We start from the raw sequence: 18,362 nt of genomic DNA on the forward strand, positions 1-18,362 counted from the left end.
AAAATGAGTTGTAAGTTTTCAAAATGACTGGTACACAACATCAGTATATTTTACTTCACAGGGGAAGACATTCTTGGGTAGCCTCGTTTTTGAAAAAGCAATAAAAGTACGGCAGAAGGCCAGGCAGAAGGATGATATCATTCTTGTCCAGGCAGAATGTGAAAAAGTAGACATAGGAGAAGAGGTGGCCAAGGCGGGGTTTGCTGAAAAGTGCAAATCTCCGGGAAGCACTGAAGATGTGGAAAAGAGAGAAGATGCCGTGCAAAACCAGCGTAAGAAGATGAAAGCTCCTGCTCCTCTGTGGGTGAACAGGCCTGGTCATGTGCTGTGCAACCGTCCCACAGCGGTCTTGGACCCTGTAGCTGCCACTGCAAGGAATCAGGCTTTTGCTGGAAACCGTGTGATTCTTACAAAGTAAGGCAGTGGGATGTCAGGGAAAGGTTTGTGTGTGTGATTGGTGTAGTTGCTGGGATGTGTTTATGTGAGAAGGTGGTGGGTAAATGATTATCTGAGATGAAAGGTTCTCCTGTCTTCCCAGCATCCAGTAATGCTGGTACTGAGTGGAAGAGAGATACAAAAGCACGTGTGTGGCGTGCTGTGGTAATGGGAGTTAGGGCAGTAACCTGTACAAAACCTATTCTTACTGTTGTTGCATGTTGTTCTTCATTTGTTTTCCAAAGAGAATTTTGTTTGTCTTAATGCAACACTTCTGAAAAAGTAGAAAGTATGGCATCTATTAAGCAGTGAACCTTAGTTGGAAGTGAAGGTTGCAGGGTATTGGGCCTCTTGGAGATTCTGCACTGACAGCCAGTGATGTTCCTTTATGCATCTGCGTAATTGCCACAGGCTTATCTCTGAGAGTCTTTGTTACTACTCCATGTTTATTTACATGTGTTAAAACTCGTGGACTCAAATGTGGAATGTGAAAGTACATTCACCTGGCAGGACAGACATTTTGGTTATTTATTTGTGAAGGAGCTCAACTGTGTGTGCTGGTAAGAAATAAAGCCAGCAATTGCAGTCTGAAGGCTTTAGGGGGTAGTGATGTCTGCAGCTGGTAATTACATTGACAAGAGCTAGTGGTAACTTGGCAGTTTGAGTTGTCAGAAATCTTTTAAAATAAACTTGTCCTACAGTTGCTAGGATTGCCATGGCAACAGGCTGCTGGGGAAGATGTTTGTGGATGGAAAAGATGGTACTTCTCATTCAGAGAGCTGCAGTGATGTAAGAAATCATATTCTTAACAAGGAGAAAAAAAAAAAAAAAAAAAAAACCCCAAGAAACCAACCCCAAACACCCTGGGTTGGTTAAATTTGCAATTAAATCACATAGGCAGTTCTGTGCTGTTAACAAATACTAATACGTGATGAAGTGCTCTTTAAAGAAGTCTGAATTCACAATGTAGTGCCTTACCATAAATCACTTAAATACTCTGAGCTGGCCTGATTTCTGAGTTACATACACCCCAAATCTAATTTTTAAAAAAGAGACAATAATTGTTAATATCTAATATTATTGTTATGGGACTCTTGCTGTTGAGCTGGCACTGTACCCCAAAGAATTCTGTCCGGTCTGAGCGGTTGGCAGCTGCAGATCCTTTATTCCATTTCCACATATTCTGGTGATTTTAGCATGTTGCAGGAGGGCTGTAATCATGAAGGAGAATGAGGTGGAAAGAAAAACTGTGATGTAAGTAATGCCATGCAGGGGTGGAGATCCAAAATGCTTCCCTTAAAGTAGTTCAAAAAGAAAAGTCTATTCAGTAGGTATAAAATTGGAATTATTGGCTACTGTGGGTCTGATGTGTGGTACAGCAGGATGGTTTGGTTTTTTTGGATGGAGAGGCATTTGAGTTAGCAATAGTAAAACATAAATGGTTCTCTTCAAATGATGTATGAATGTTGTGCTTCTTGATTGTTTTCTTCTTCAGTGTTGTGTAACAGTCTTTGAAGACTCCAGTGGAGAGAGTTACAAATTGTGAAGAAATAAAACACAATTATGTAGATGCTTTTATAGTCTCCTTTGGGGTGTTTTGTAGTCATTACTGAAACTATGATAGCATGAACAGATGCACATTGTGGTGGGTTTTGTCTTGTTAATTCCCCTTAATTTTTTAAAGGGACAAAACACCAGCTTCTGCCCCAGTGCTTAACAGAAGTTTGGCATGTGTAAGAGATCAGAACCTGGCTGAAGAGAATGACATCTTTGAAGAGGAGAAAGAAACTCAAAGAAAGGAGAATGTAAATCTATTGAGAAGACAGAAGGAGCTAGAACTGGAAGTCGAGCATCTGAAAGGTGAACTTCAGGTATGTGAACATTATTATTATTTTTTTTAAATGCAAGCTTCTTTGCTGGTTGCAGATGTTTTTCATGGTGCTTCTGTCTTGTAGTTTCTTCAGGCTGCAGTTCAAGGCTGTGCTCTGCTGTTTGAAATACATCAGGATCACACTGGTTGGACAGAGACTTGGTTTTCCCCAGTGCAGGGCATGCTGGCAGTGTTGTCACATGCATTGTGGTCCAGGCTGCACCCTCACTCCCTTGGGTGTACGTAGCAGCTTGCTGCTGCACTTAGTGCAGTTTGAGCCTTGAGTTTTGCATTTTGTGATTAAAAACATGCTTTGTTTCTAAGGACGTTGTCCAGCCTTTTTTTCCTCGCTTAAAGGCTAAATAAAACTCTGTATGCTAGGCTGAAAACTCCAAAGCATCACAGAATTGCAGCAGCTATTGAATTTTAAGACTGGAGGAAAATGTTTGTTTTCTGAATTGCTGCTGAATAGAAGAGATACAAATACCACATGCTTGTATTTCTTCCAGGGAAATGCAGTTCTTCCTAACGTTGTGTGAGAAGTGCAGTGCTTAATTACTGATAGGCTTCAGAATGCTGTGTGGTTTTGTGTGGTAAACAGCAAGAGTGAGAAGAGGTCAATGTGTGAAGGGATGTAATTCTTGTGTGAGTTGAGGAAAAAATCTTGCAACCTCTTAAACGTAGAGATAAGAAGGAGGACGTAGCATGGTATAAAGCATTCTGATGCCCTCAATACCGAGATTGTGAAGAAGAGCTCCTTCCTATTTCTCTCTTGCTTTAATGAGACTACTGGTAACCAGGCTCTCCCTTGAATACCCATGTTTCTGCGTGCACTGACCTGTTACAATTGTTTGTCATCAGCTAAAGATACCAAGTTTGTGCACTAATGCAAATTAAATTTACAAATATCAGTGTAGGATCTGAAGTTAACAAAAAGTCCCTTAAATTCAAGGAGTTCTTGGAAGCGTTTCTTAACTATATTCTGATTTTATTTTATTTTTTTATGGTGTTTTCTACAAATTTTAATTACCTTTTTGTTGACTGGAAGTAAATGCTTTAAAAGAAATGGTTGTGGATGTTTGCTGAAGTGTAAAAATCTTTGCTTGTTGCTAAAAACACTGAAGTGATGTGTTTTTAGAAAGGGCTGTGGGTGATGGTTGCTGCTTTAAGGAGTGCTTCAGAAATGTCCTACAGTCAGTAGGCTTTAAATGCTCATCAGTAAATACAAAACAGTGTGTGTAGTGTGAGGTGGGTGTTTTTGCTGGGGGAGGTTTACTGTATATAATACATATGTAGCAAGTCTAGAGAGGCTGACAGTCTCTGAAGACTGTTCTAATACTTGAAATGAGGTTTATAAGTGCATCTCAGTGGTATGAAAGCAAGGGCTTTTAACTTCAGGTTGTCCTTGTAGAATGTAGCCTGATTATTTTTTTTTTCTCTTTGTTTTTCTGCTGAGAAAATTCTTTGTGGGAAGATCCGTATGGTTGTAAAGTACAGTAAGAACTGTACTGCACTGTTTTAGGTGTGATTTTGGGAGTAAGGAGTTGAATGTGGTCCCAATAGTGACTTCCCTAGACTAATCTTTGCAATTTGTCAGTAAGAAAAGAAAAAATTCCATATTGTCTTAAGGGATGCTAGCAAATGGGGAGTACACTTAAACACATTACTACTAAAATGAGAGGAAGGAAATGAACCAAGGACTGACAAGAAGCTATTAAAAGGAAGAACATTTTCATATTGGTTTTTGTGTTCCTGGGCATTTTGTCAGTGTTTCAATAGCAGCTAGGCTTTTAAAGGTTTAAACTGTGGTCTGTGTGTTAGTCATCCCAGCTGATTCTGTCTTTCTGTCTGAAACATTACTCCAAAATTGACAGATGATTAAACAAGAGAAGGAAGAATCCAGGAAAAGAGCTGAGTATCTCGAGGAAACCCTGCAGAAGTACGTTGGAACAAAAATGAAAGATTTGGCTGCTAAGGTGAAGATGTTGAAAGAAATTAGGTATGTGTTTGTTTCTAACGTAGTACTTTTTATTGTTGCCCTCTTTATCCTCTGAAAGCATACTTTGATTTCCCAGGTTCTTTTCTAGAACAAGTACTGTGTTGGGAGGGTAATCCCCAAAGCTAAGGCTTAAACTTGAGGTTTTTTTTTCTTTTATCACACTGGGATTTGTGTTGCCTTTCAATTCCAGCATTAAGGAAGATGCTTGTTACTATTTAGTTTAGGTATCTTTATTGCTGGTAGAGGTATATCTCATTGGGTACTTGAAAGTTAGCTCTCTAGTATTAAAAGAAGGAATGAAACTGCAAGAGGCTGAGACTTGAAATAGAAATGACTGTCAGTGCCTTTAAGAAGGAGCATACATAATACTCACATGTTCATAACAGTTGAATAAAGAAAATGTAGAGGGGCGAAATGATACAGAATAGAAATTAAGAGTGTAATACTGAGATATAATGGATGTACTCTTCGTACTTCCTCAAAGAGGGGTTTAACATCTGAGGGAGGCACGCTGCTATTACTGCCTTGTGGTAGAAACTAGGTGGGCATGATAGTTGTCAAGCTCTGTATGTGGAAGGTGAGCAAATAGCACTGAGTTCTAAAGTGTTTGAGTTCTGGGGAAAAATAAGTATTTTCTGGATAAAAAGTCTGTTTCTTCCTTAATATTCAGGCGTGCAAAAAAGAATGCTGGTTTTGGGGAGCAGCTTTCACAAGCCATAAAACTGGTTACAGAAGGAAATATCACTGTTCCGTGTTCCTTGGAAAAAGTGCAGAAGATTTGGACAGAGTATGACTTGGCTCAGGAGATGATTCAGTTATGCAAAAACGGGGTACGTTTTGACAAGAGCATTTTAGTCTTGTGAGTGTACCGGGGTATCGTGGGCACAGCAAGGAAATGCTACCTGGCAAAAGGCAGGCATCAGATCTCTGTTACCTTCTGCAACTGATAAGTTTATGAACTGTTTTTCTATTAGACTACTTTGACACCCTTGATAGTTATGAAAACATGTAAGCATATCAGAATGCGTTGACTGAAGGTCTTCTATTCTGTAATAATTAAAAACCACTTCAGCTGTGCAGCTGATGTGTCTTTAAAGCCTTTCTTGAAGCAGTGTGCCACTACAGTATTAAGTAAGTCCCTCCCGTGGGGGTGCATAGGGAAATTGATATGCAAATAGCAACTGTGCAGGCAGATGGGCTTGTGCGGGGGAAAGATGCCATCTAGTGTAACTTCTCAGCTGCTACAATCAGTGAAAGCCTGCCTGAGTATGTAAGAAGTGGCTGTAATGATAAATATGCTTATGTACTGCCTCTTGTTGGAGGTGCTGCTTTTGAGAACAGGAGGGTTCTGTGCTCTGTGGCAGGTGGTGTGGTGTGATGGGGCTGGGGAAGTAGCAGTGCTCTGGGAATGTGGCAGCAAACATGTTGTGTTATCATATATAACCTGAAACCTTTTTAAATGTCTTTGCTGAAGAGGTATTGCAGCATTTCAGTGAATTTAATGGCTCATGAAATGGACTAAAAAATAATAAGCCATATGGTTGAATAAAATACATTCTGTTCTTGTGCAGGGCAAGAATTAAGAACATCTGTAGCATAGCTCACATTCAGTTGATGTAGGTGAGAAGAGATTCTTTTATTTACTGAAAACTTAGTCAAATGCTTAAGATAATGTGTTAGTAAACATACAGCACTTTGGGCTTGCTTTGTACAGGCTGGCAACATATAGAAGAGTAGCTGCTGCTGCTACTTTTCTCTCCTCTGAGTTGCTAACCCCAGAAAGCAGCATTCATCCAGGAAAAGCTTTCTGAAAAGAGGTCTCAGTTTTGAAGAGTGTTCCAGGATTTCTTTTTGTTTTTGTTTTTTCTTTTGAGTGAATTTACTTTTATATGTTAGAGCATCTTGGTATTGCCATTCTTTTTAGTTGTGGGTGGCTAACAGTGATGTTGACTACAGGATGTGTTGTAGTGTTGAACTGTTAGAGCAGTTGAAATGCTATGGCCAGGCTACACTGTGTTCTTCCAGGTATGTTTGTTTTAGCACTGTGTTTCATGTTGGCAAGGTGTGGCCTTGCAGCAGCCTGAAAACCAGTTCTGTTCAGAAATAAACTCCCTGCCTTCCTTCTTGGCATTGTTCCTAATTACCTTAAACTAAGGCATAAATGAATGGTGGCACAAACTCTTATGACTTCTCAAGAGCCTTCTGTGGCTTTCAAAGATTCCTGCTGTGGAAGGTTGTCATGACAGTGTCACTAATATTTTAAATAGGGGAAAAGGAGAAAAGACAGGAGTTCTGCTGGGTGTCAGGTATCCCCTAGAGTGCCTGAGAACTGCAAAGGGTGTGCAGTTGGGATTGTGTGCTGAAGAGTAGAGCTCCCTTGAAGAGCTAATTTAGTTTTCAAGATGAATTGCTGGAAGCAGGGCATTCCAAGGCTCTTGTAGAACTTGCCTGCGGATATAAGAAATGTCCAAGGTGCTCGCAGTAAAATGATCTGCTTGTTATTCTGCTTGATGTCCTTATTTATATACTTAACAAATATTTTTAATAGCCAGCAACATCAGCATACTCAGTTGCACTTTGTTTCCCGTTTAGTGGAAATGAGATGCCAGCACATAGGAAGCCCTCTGAACCCAAACAGGTGGAAGAAATAGCTGCCTATTGAGCTGTAACAGATTAAGTCTGTTTGCTTTGTCTGTAGACTTAGCTGCCAAAACTAGTTTTGTAAGGCTAAATCTTGCTATTAGGTCATCTAATCAACGTGCTCTTCCTTTGACTTTGCTCTCTCCCTGTAACATCTGGTTTGTCAGCTCTTGAAAGTAAATGTTTTATCTTGCTTTTGGAGAAACCTAGTGCATCTTAAACAATATTACAGGTAAGCCCAGTAGAATTTGAATGCACAGTAAGAGGTGTTTCGGTATTCACATTCTGTAGTTTCATAGTTGATTTATGCTGATTTAACTTGATTACTTTTGATTTGTTACTTAATAGTTTCTTCATTTCTTTAGACTAAATATCCTCAAACGAAGGTGTCTGGTTGAATTGTTTGATCTTGAATAAGATGGTTATGTAATGGATGTCTTGCAAGCATAACAATTAGTGAACTGAAATGGTACTGAGGTATGATTTGCATAAAAACAATGTAGGTTGCTCATCTGGAGTGGAAGAGATTAAAAATGTACCTGAAAGTCATCACAGAATTGGATGTAAACTGTGTGCTCAGTATAGGAAGGATATATACTGAAATAGGAAGGACTCTGCTAGTTACTTAAGCAGCTCTTGTGTGAAACTTTACAGAGAGGGTGGGAGCTTTACAGGTAAGGGAACAGGGATAATTGGAAGTTACTCACATTGCAGTGTATGCTCTTAGTGTAACTCTGCAATGCAAACACTGCATACTCAGACACTGTAGGTAGTGTTTTATGGAGTGTTGCTTCATTTATGTTTTTGGAATTAGAAATCATATTCAAGGTTTGCTTTATGAAGGTGGGATAAAATAGAGTAGTTTAATGAGGATGCTGATTCTAGTGCTAGTTTTAACTATTTCACATCCTGCAAGTTAGTAATTTGCACTAAATAAAGCCAAAACCTGATGCCAGAAGTAGAGAGGGGCTGAAAACATGGACTCCATGGTATCCATGGAAGTGCGTTTTTCTCTTGCATATGACGTGATGGAGGTAAGAAGGCACTGATGAAGTGGTTGCACTACTTAATCCTGCTCTTAGAGCCTTTAATAATAAAGATTGCTGTTGTTGGAAACAAGTTGCTGAGCTGGACTGGTATTTGGTGTGACAGAGACGAATGGGGTGCTGGGGTTTTCATGTCTGTTTGAGATATGAGATTGATAAATCACTTTTTAAGCATAGTTTGAGAAGCTTTCAGCCTGTTGATTCCACTGTCTGCTGTTGTGATGAGCTTAAGTCTTTGTAACGTAGGTTTTCAAAATAGTTAATGCTCTCAGGAGTTATGTAACAGGTGTTTCCTGAGGCATCCACTGCTATATCACCCAGTGAAATGGCAGACGCAGGAAGGAAGGAGACTTGTGGATCTTAAGCCACACACTGACTTCCTGGTCTCTTACTCTGTCCTGTACAGACTGTTGAACTGATGCTAGTGCTTCAGCTGCCATTGGTTGGGGTTTGGTTGCTTGATGGAATCTTCCGCTGCAATTCAGTCTCTATTGTCCCCATTTCCAAAGCAATATTTTGCAGAAATCTTGTCTTAGAAAGCGTTCTGTGTAACAAGGTGTCCCTCAACGTTTTTATGCAGTGTTGAATATTCTTTCACAATCTAGCTTGTAAAAATGATGTGTGTGCTTAGTCACCAGAAATGCCCAGAAAGCAAAGTGCCTTTAAAACTTTTTTTGGTTGTTTGGTGTTTTCTTAAGCATGGAAGCAATACTTTAAGTTCTGCATTAAAACTTAATTCACCGATATTCATTTTTTATTATCCAGTCCATTTATGTCTGTCTGGCTGAATAATATCTGCTCAATTGCTGATCTGGATTTTAAGTTTTCAAATAGCATGTGATGCAGTTTGTGGAGGTGAATGTAGAACATGCCTGTAAGTCTCTACAGCAGGTCTGTAAAGCTGTACTTTGGTTTTTCACATTCATGTGTGTTTTCATATTTCTGTTGGCACATTGTGTTAAATCATTATTGAAAGAACACTGCAAACATGTTTGAGTGTAGATTTCAACTTCCCTCACCCATTTCAAGAGATTTGATATTGATTAGCCTGTTAGGTGCCTTGTCTGATAGGAATGAGGGATTCTTCTCCCAACAGCAGAGCTGCCAGTCGTCCAGAGGAAACTTTTCATTTCCTAGAAAACTACTTAGTGTTCTCTTTTATCATCTGTGTTGCGTGTGGCATTTGTGTGCAAGTTACTGATTTGCTTTTCTTTCTGCATAGGATGAAAGAGATGAGTTGATTATAAAAAGAAATGAGGTGCAGCAAAGCTTGTATTCTACAGTTAAAGAATTTATTTTGGAAGTGGATCAGCTGCTCGTCTGTGAGCGCTCAAACATCTTACAGGTATGGCAGGAGGTCTTATGACTGAGTCTGGAACATTGAGAGCCTTTGGAAATGTTTCTTAAATGTTTTATGGCTGTAGACCTAAGCAGCAGATGAAGCATAGGATCTCACTTCTGAGTTAAACTGTACATCTGACACTTGTCATTCTCAGAGTTTCTTGTGATCTTGGTTTTCAGGATGTTTTGTTTCTAGAAACTAATGATTTTGATCCCCAAATCATTTGAGTTTTATCTTAATGTATTGTGTTTGGTGACTAACAAGAATTCAAAAAACACAGAACACAGAAGACTAGCACTGATAAGAACCTAAAATTCAAGAAAATTGTAAATGAGGAAATAGTCTCTGTAGATGCAGTAGGAACTCTTGAAAATTACTAATGGAAGTACTACCAAACTGGTATTGAGGATTTTATTACTGAAAATAAATTATTTTCTTCTTTTTTACTGTAGAAATACTACTTTCATTTTGACTGTGCAGGTATACGGACAGTGAAAGGTGGTGTTAGTTTGACAGCTTGTACAAATCCTTATTGGGAGTTGGAACTTCATGATCTTAGAGGTCTCTTTGACTCAAGCCATTCTGTGATTCTTCCACAAAAGTACAGAATTGGGTTCCTATGAAGAAATGCCCCATTAAAGGCAGCATGCAGTTTAAAATAAGGTTGGACCAGCATTACTAAAATAAAAGCATCCAGTTTCTTAGGGAATTGCTCAATTTCTAATGGAATTATTTTATAGCACTATTTGGGAGTATGCTTTGATGCACTTTTGGTTACAAGTCTGAAATGCAGGTTAGAAAGAACTTAGAAAAAAGTTTGGATGAGTATCATTTCATAGCTTTCCATAATGTGGGGCCCTTCATGGCTTCTGGTTTTTGTTTTTTTTTCAAACAGAAGAAAACTGTGATGTGTGGGTTTTTTTTTTTTTGTTTTTTTTTTGTATGAATATAAAGGTTGTGCTGTGCTAATCCACTAGGTGGTAGGCATTAAACGTTCCCTGGATAATTGTACTGCAGTCAAACTGTAATAGTTTGTCTGGAAGATACTTGAAAGAATACTGACGTGCTGCAGTGTGCATTAATTGAGTTCCATGCTTTAGCTTAACTGTGTTGATGCCCTTCTCTTTTATTAGAAGGTAGATGATGCAAGTAGTTTTTTCTGAATAGAACAGGAAGATTGAGTGAGAACTATGGCTGCTATGATACGGAGCTGAAGAGGTCATGCTCTTTCCTCTGGGGCAGCACAGTATTTTCCTCTCTCAGAAGAGCAGGAGATTGGGAACTAATGCCTGTCTCACTGAGGCTCTACGTTGCAAACCCACCCTGTCGCGTGTTTCTTTTGACTTGAGGCTTTCTGCTGAGAACTGTTACTGGCCTGAGCTACAGACAAATTCAAACAGTTTCCACCTCAGTTGAATCCAACTGACCCAAATAAACAGTTGTTTTTAGATGCCTGCTTTCCAAGTGGTAAAATTGCATTGGTTAAGAAAAAAAATGTGTGGGTTTACATATTGTATGTTACTTTACAGTAGGCTAGGGTGAGCTGAACAGTTGTGAGCTTTTTCATGTTAGCTGTCCATAAGCATGCAGGCATTTCCTGGGAGTGAATCCCTCTCCCTGAATTCCACGCTTGCCATTCCATGCCTGCACATAGTGACTGGTTTCAATGTTGGTGGGCCATTGAGCAGACGTTGGATAGCAGCTTGTTATTCTTCTGAAATCTGTTCCCATATCCTTCTGCTGATAAAGCTGCTAGTGCTTTAGGAAAGTATGTTTATGTAAAAGATAAATGGGAAGAAATAGGACTTATTTATAGGACTGTTTTCTTTGAGGACTGTCTGGAATATGTTCAGGTGCTCTTCTGGTGTGACTGGTTCTGTTTCTGTAGGCATGTCTTATTCATATAAAGCTTGTGCCACCTGGCTCACTGGAAATGACTGTTTTAAACAACCTATTATACTGACTACATGCTATTTGCAATCAAGTTAGAATTTTATAAGATTCTATTTTATTGCCTTTTGGAAAGGCTCTTGATTGAGTGACTTAAATTGTTACATGTTGCTTTTTCAGTAGCACTGACTGAGTTTGAAAGAGCCTTTGATGTTAACTAAGCTGAAAGCTGTCACATAAGGAAGAGAAAGAAGTGTTCTGCTGTTGTTTTTTTTTGTCTACACGAGCAAGATTTTTTAGGGAAGGCCTGTGATACTTAAAACTTCTCCATCGCAGAAGAGAAAAAAGTGCAACACTATGTATAAGTAAACTTTCATTAGCCCTTTCTAGAATGTCTTTAGTCATCTTATTGTGGAGAACAATATGTGTAAGTGAAATAGTCCATCTTCAGGATGGACTTTGAAAGCTGAAGAATGCCACTTATTACACAAGCACAAGGCAATGTAGTCAGATCATAGAATCATATGGGTTGAAAAGGACCACAATGCTCATCCAGTTTCAAACCCTTGCTATGTGCAGGGTCACCAACCACCAGACCAGGCTGCACAGAGCCATATCCAGCCTGGCCTTGAATGCCTTCAGGGATGGGGCATCTGCAACCTCCTTGGGCAACGTGTTCCAGTGCATCACCACCCTGTGTGGGAAAACTTCCTCCTAATATCTAACCTAAATCTCCTCTGTCTTGGTTTAAAGCCATTCTCCCTTGTCCTGTCACAATCCACCTTTGTAAGCAGTCATTCTCCCTCCTGTTTATACACTCCTTTCAAGTACTGGAAGGCCACATTAAGGTTTCCCTGGAGCCTTCTCTTCTCCAAACTAAACAAGCCCAGTTCCCTCAACCTTTCTTCATAGGAATGCTGCTCCCAGCCCTCTGATCATCTTAGTGGTCCTCCTCTGGACCCGTTCTAAGAACTCCATGTCCCTCTTGTGCTAGCTACCTGGATGCAGTACTCCAAATGGGGTCTGTAGAGGAGAACAGTCACCTCCCTCTCCCTCCTTGCCACCCCTTTTTTAATGCAGCCCAGAAACAGCTGGCCTCCTAGGCTGCAAACGCACACTGCTGGCTCATGTCCAGCTTCTCGTCCGCCAGGACCCCCTGAGTCCTCCGCAGGGCTGCTCTCAAGATCTTCCCCCAGTTTGTATAAATACGTGGGATTTCCCCAACTCAGGTGCAGCAGCCTGCACTTGCTGTTGTTGAACCTCATTATGTTCTCATGGGCCCACTTCTCCAGCCTGTCCAGATCCCTCTGGATGGCTTCCCTTCCCTCCAGTGTATCAGCTTATCGACTGCCCCGCTCAGCTTGGTGTCGTCTGCAGACTTGCTGAGGCTGCGCTCAATGCCATCGTCTGTCATTGATGAAGATGTTCAAGAGCACCAGTCCCAAGGCTGACTCTGAGAAGACACCACTTGTGGCCGCCTTCACCCTGACACAGAACCATTAATCACAATCCTTTGGCTGTGTCCAGCCAACCAGTTCTTAATTCACTAAACAGTTCATCCTTCACATCCTCACCTCTCCAATTTATAGAGAAGGGTGTGGTGAGGAACAATGTCAAAGGCTTTGCAGAAGTCCAGGTAGATGATACCCATTGCCCTTCCCCCGCCCACTGATGCTGTCACTCCATCATAAAAGGCCACCATACTGATCAGGTAAAATCTGCCCTTGGTGAAGCCACGCTGGCTGTCTCAAATCACCTCTTTATCTCATATGTGCCTTAATACAGCTTCCAGGAGGATCTGCTCCATGATTTTCACAGGCATAGACGTGAGGCTCGCTGGCCTGTAGTTTCCTGGGTCTTCCTTACTCCCTATCTTAAAAATAGGGGTAATGTTTGGTCAAGTGTTTTTCAGTACGACTTTCTACTTGGGTGCAAGGAAGGCTGCCTTCTGTTAAGATGTTTTCTCAAGTGCTGTCTGAAATAATGGCCTGCTTGTTGTTGAGGATATTTGACTGGTCTTATTTTTAAAAGTGATTTGTTTGCCATGAGCTTTAGCTTTTGTGCCTTTCCTATGTATGTACTACTGATCTGTTTTCCAGTGACTGTTCTCCAGTCAAAAGGAGGTTTTTAATACTTTTGCCAGAATACACGGCATGTAGGTGGAAGTAAATGTTTCTAGGCAGTGAAAATAACTTCAGAGGTCCTTAGGGATATTGGACACAGAGATGGTTTGGTTCCATCTGGAGATCGATGTGGTGATGAAAGTGTCAGAAGAGCTTTGCCTAATGACTCTTACTGGGAGATATCAGTGTCCAGAACCATCCATGGGACATCAGGCTGCTCACCTTGTTCCTTAGTACAAGTTCACTTTGTTTTGAGGAACATTATAAACCGAACCTGTTCTTGCTTTTTGTCCCAATGAACATGGTGTCAAAGTCCAGGCTGTAAGTAAAAGAGCGTGGAGCACTTCTGTCTTATGATCTGTTTTTTGTGGTCCTTTCCTTCCATATTTTGAAGGGAGTATCAGACTCAGTAGTGTGCCTGTTCTTTTCTGCATTGCGTTTCCTGATAGACACTGCCAGGAAATTTGGCAGCAAAGCGGATTATACTCCACTTTGAGAAGAACTTCACTGTAAGAGGATTTTGTGGTAGCACTGCTGACTTAAAACTAGTTCTTACTCTTTCCACATTAAATGTTTTGTTTTGTTTTTGTTGCTTTTTTAAAAATATAATGCACTGGTAAAAAGTACTTTTTATGTGCTGACATGCTGTTTTTGTTTGCTTAATGCACAGGAACTGTCTGTTTCTCTGGAGATGGTTTATGGTGAAGTTTGTGAAGGGAATGATTCTGAAGAGGTATTTCAACAGTTCCTTAAGTGGAAGCATGCTAAAATAGAGGAGTTCATTGATATTAGAAATAATACAGATGCTGCTTTGCAAATTCTCACTGACTTGTTCAGTGGCATCCTAAAGGTAAAGCAAACAAGTCTTATCTTTCCTCTTCCTGAAAAAGATGAAGTATGATGCATATAACCAAGCTTGTGTGCAGTAGTCATTAGTAGAGAGGGAGATAGTTCTACTGTTGTTATGCACAAAAGCCTTAGCTGCAGTACACAGGAAGGTGTATCTTGAGGAACTCATACCAGGCAAAGGTTTAGGCTTTCGTATGAAAGAGCATCTTTTATATTAAGCAAAGTGCTTTTGTGTAACCTGTGTGTGCACTATCTAATCCTTGTGTGACTGAAATACTTTAAAGGAGTGAAGTGGCCTTTTAGAAACACCTCATATTTTCAATGTGGAGATTGGCAGCCCTGCCTGAAGCAGGGGGTTGAAGCTTCGTGATCCTTGAAGTCCCTTCCACCCAACCCATTCTGTAAATTGTGATTCTGTAAATGCCTGTAACCTGGTGTAACATCCATCAAAATCTAGAATGGAATTGGATCAGTGATAGATAAAGGTTTTTGTTTTTAGAGAATGAATGGCTCCTTTTCACTGTGTAACTGCAAAGTTTTTGGAAGCAATATATCATTTGAACATGACTATAAAAGTTTTTGTTTATTTAAGACAACAAAATATTTTTGTGATCTTTAGTGAAATACCCATGCTAGACAGGTAAATGAATGAGGAAGAGTTTAACGCTTCCTGTTATGAGGATGCTTAGTGCACATTAAATACAGAAACAAATTTTCATTGCAGTTCTTGTTGCCAGTGTAATTAATAGATGGCATGTAATTAGTAGACAAAAGTAACAAAGTTTTGCCAAAAACATCCAATGCAATTATAAACTGATCTTACTGACTCAATCTAGTGCTTTCTGTATCTTTATCTCAAAGCTGTTAATTCTGCCTTGTATGAAAGTATTCAAGGTTTGCTGGCGGAAGTCTTCAACTTTACATCACCATTTATCAGCAGTGAATTAGATCCCAAGGTGCATCTTTATCTCAAGCAGCATCTCCATTAAAAAAAAAAAATAGAAAAAAAAAAAGCAAATTTATCTCCACATTTTTTTTAAAAAAAAAAAAAAAAAAAAAGCCCACTGAGCACTGAGGGGGCCACACTGAGCTTTGGTATCAGCATTTTGTGTATGGCGGTGTGGACAGGATTGATGTTGATTTTGCACGTTAGACCCGATAGTGGGAGGATTAGGGTTTGTCTACTATATATATTTTTTTTCTCTTCATCATAGTGAGATTAGGAAAGTAAAATGTGATTAAGGCAAGAGTCAACTTTTGCTATGTTCTAGAAATTGCTATCGTTGCAATGATAGCAATTGATTGTATCATTGAAGCATCAGGCAGTTAAAGGTGATGTTTGACGTACGTTCTGATTAGATCTCTATTAGTGGTGATTTTTGTATTTTCTTGTCTGTTCTTGTAATTGAAAGCTAGAAGATAGCAAGGTTGATTTTATATTTTCCCCTCTTTTGAAGTGCTTTGACCTGAGCTCAGAAGCATCTTCTGATACAGAGGAAGTTCCTGGTAATGTGGATGAAGCTCTCAAAGAAGCTGAGTTGTGTGTTTCCAAAGAGCTGAAGACAGATTTAACAGTATGTTTCTTTCTTAATATTGTTTTATTTTCTTTATTGGGCCGGGGGGTGGGGGAATGTGATGAAACATCACTCTGGTTGTTTCTCAGAGAGAAAAGAATGTTGTCCAGGCAACAGGCAGAGGGCAGCCTTGGGTTCCAGGAACTTAGCTCTATGGCTGACTTAACTAAGAAATACTGAGAGAACTAATGCTTCCCTCTGTAGAAGCAGAGAAGCATTGGTCACATGGTCATAGAAGATCAGGTTCGTCAGGTAGGATTTGCCTTTTATGAACCTGTGCTGGCTAGATCTGATAAATAGTGAATGACTTTTAAACTTTAATCTTTGTAATTCAATCTAGGAGCATGATGAGAAAGAGAAAGAAATAATTAAGAGTGCGTACAGTAAAGTTATGCATAAAGTTCGTCAAGAGCAAAATCTGATCACAGTCATACAAAAAACATACCTGGCCAGTGTTGAGGTTAGTTCTTATTTGTGTCATGCTGACCTGCATTAGTAATTCTTCCTGACATACCTTTCTAAAAAGGCTAAATTTTTACCTTTTCCCTCTCTTACAGTGGGAAATTCTAATGTATGTTGGTGAGAGATTGGTTAAATTCAAGTTTGAGAGAGGTAGAAGAGACTTTGTTTTGTATGAGTACAGCGTTGTGTGTTTGGGTGCTTTGTGTGGCTGTGTGGTGCTGCTTTGCTGAGGCAATGGGCACTGGAATCTGTGGATTCATTGCAAATCTGTAGTATGTAACTCAAGTGAACTTAAGTAGGATGTTTTCCAGCAGGTTGTGAATGTAATCAAAACTAAACACAACAAAAAACTTATTTTTGTGGGGAAGATTCTGAAAAGCTGAATTCAGATGGGCTTCAGGCAGTTTCTCTCAGTGCATTGGATTAAAGCCTATTAAAATAGAACTCTTGAATGTTGTTGTGATTTTTTTTTTAATTACTTTTTTTTTCTAGTTCAAAAAACAAGCTGAGAAATGGCTGAATAGACGACCTAATTCTGACAATTTACTATCAATTAAAAAAAACATGAGAAGTGTGAAAGCCCAGTTAAGATGGAAGTTGACTGAGAAGAACAACCTTGAGGAAGTATGAAAATCTTAGGGGTCATTTCTTCCAAGTTTATTTAGAAATGCAAATTTTGTTCAAAGGGGTGGTAACTAGACAGAACAAAATGTTCTTTTGGTGTTTAGAAGATTGTTCTTCAGGCTCGGTTAGGACTAAGAAGTTGCTTGATCTGAGTTCTTGTAACTACACAGCCATTCCTTTCAGTCCCCAGCCACACTACCATTCCTTTTAACTAGAGCTGAATAACTTGCATTCCCATCATGTCAAGCTAGGAACTACATTCAGGTAGCACTTAGAAATCATGGGAAATCCCTCACCAAATGCTGCTGCTATGAAGTTTGGGCCGGCTCTGAAGGGAGCCCTTCTGGGAAGAATAGTGATTTTCTTTTAAGGGAATCTTTTGGGTTTCCTGAATGGAGGCTGAAACATAGGCTCCAGAGCTGTAACGTGGAAACTGCTTTTTAATCCTAACATAGTAGATTATTGTTGTTTGGTATAATAGCAGAATGAGAATTATACACTAACTTTGTTATTCCTAATGCAGGCTGATGATTACAGTGAGCTGGAAATTACAAGAATAAAAGAAGAAATTGCTGCTCTGCGAAATAAACTTCTTCAGGAAATATATAAGGAACGAGACGAATATGTAAGTATTATTTAGGTAACTAAAATAAAGCTGTTTGGGCCCCATCTGCTTTTCAGTTGCTTTTTTGTATGTTGCGGATAAAAAAAAAAGTGGTTTTTTGTAGTGTTGAATGTTAAGGTGGCTTTTCCTTGGCAAAATCTGTGGGAGAAGGAAAGGAAGCAGGTATTTGAGTGTAGTCTCTTCAGACAGTTCTCCCCCCATGTTCTACCAGTCCTCCCCCTTCTCTTCCCCCTACCTTGAAGCAGGTGAAGCAAGCAAGAGAAAATGAGCTGCAGTTCTTGACCGAGAAAAACTGCTGGTGAGACTGGAAGATCAGGTTTAGAAGAGAGATTATTTCTTGAAAAGGGGAATATTTTCTTATAACTAGGCTAAGATAGGATTTAGCCTAAATTGAAGGAGATCACCTTTTCACTGAGCCCTCCATCTGGAAGGAAGAGTTGAAACCATTGCCTTGCAACTTACCTCTGCAGGTACAGCATTTTTGTGCAGTAGTTACCTTGCATTATAGCTGTAAGGGATCTGGAGCTGATTTGAGTGCTTTGGTCCATGTTACTACTTGATTTGTCTTCTCTGTTTAGTCTGCGTGAAGTTGTGCCTTTTGTCTGGTCGAAAAAGTGTAATATTGTAGAGAAAGCAGTTCCTTTTTGCACCTTAACATTAGTGATCTCACCCTTAGAGCTTTTGGAAATCTATCTGTATTGAACTCTGTATTACTAGGAGAGGTGAGGTGAGGTGTTTTTTTTGTTAGAGAAAAGTGGTGGTGGTGTTACTTTGAGTGGTGCTGCTAAAGGAGGTACAGATGTGTGTATGCAGGATGTGACAAGTACATACTTTTCAAATGTCAACATCTGTGATATCAGAAGCTAGTGACTTAAAGCTGCCT

General features: G+C 39.7%; 1 protein-coding gene across 2 annotated transcripts in view; it reads left to right on the forward strand.

Moving 5' to 3' along the window:
* STK31 (serine/threonine kinase 31) overlaps window positions 1-18,362 on the forward strand; it is a 34,666-nt gene that overhangs the window by 5,378 nt on the left and 10,926 nt on the right. Inside the window, exons 7-16 of one of the 2 annotated variants that reach the window (XM_052695263.1) lie at window positions 62-414; window positions 2,120-2,306; window positions 4,180-4,304; window positions 4,975-5,134; window positions 9,213-9,335; window positions 14,016-14,195; window positions 15,652-15,768; window positions 16,109-16,228; window positions 16,723-16,854; window positions 17,378-17,479. In XM_052695263.1, coding sequence (XP_052551223.1) covers window positions 62-414; window positions 2,120-2,306; window positions 4,180-4,304; window positions 4,975-5,134; window positions 9,213-9,335; window positions 14,016-14,195; window positions 15,652-15,768; window positions 16,109-16,228; window positions 16,723-16,854; window positions 17,378-17,479 — 1,599 coding nt within the window. The remainder of the gene's footprint in view (window positions 1-61; window positions 415-2,119; window positions 2,307-4,179; window positions 4,305-4,974; window positions 5,135-9,212; window positions 9,336-14,015; window positions 14,196-15,651; window positions 15,769-16,108; window positions 16,229-16,722; window positions 16,855-17,377; window positions 17,480-18,362) is intronic. The other variant, XM_052695264.1, reaches the window with a different exon arrangement.

This window comes from Tympanuchus pallidicinctus, unplaced genomic scaffold (genome assembly GCF_026119805.1).
Source record: "Tympanuchus pallidicinctus isolate F22 unplaced genomic scaffold, pur_lepc_1.0 scaffold3, whole genome shotgun sequence".
Lineage (NCBI taxonomy): Eukaryota > Metazoa > Chordata > Aves > Galliformes > Phasianidae > Tympanuchus > Tympanuchus pallidicinctus.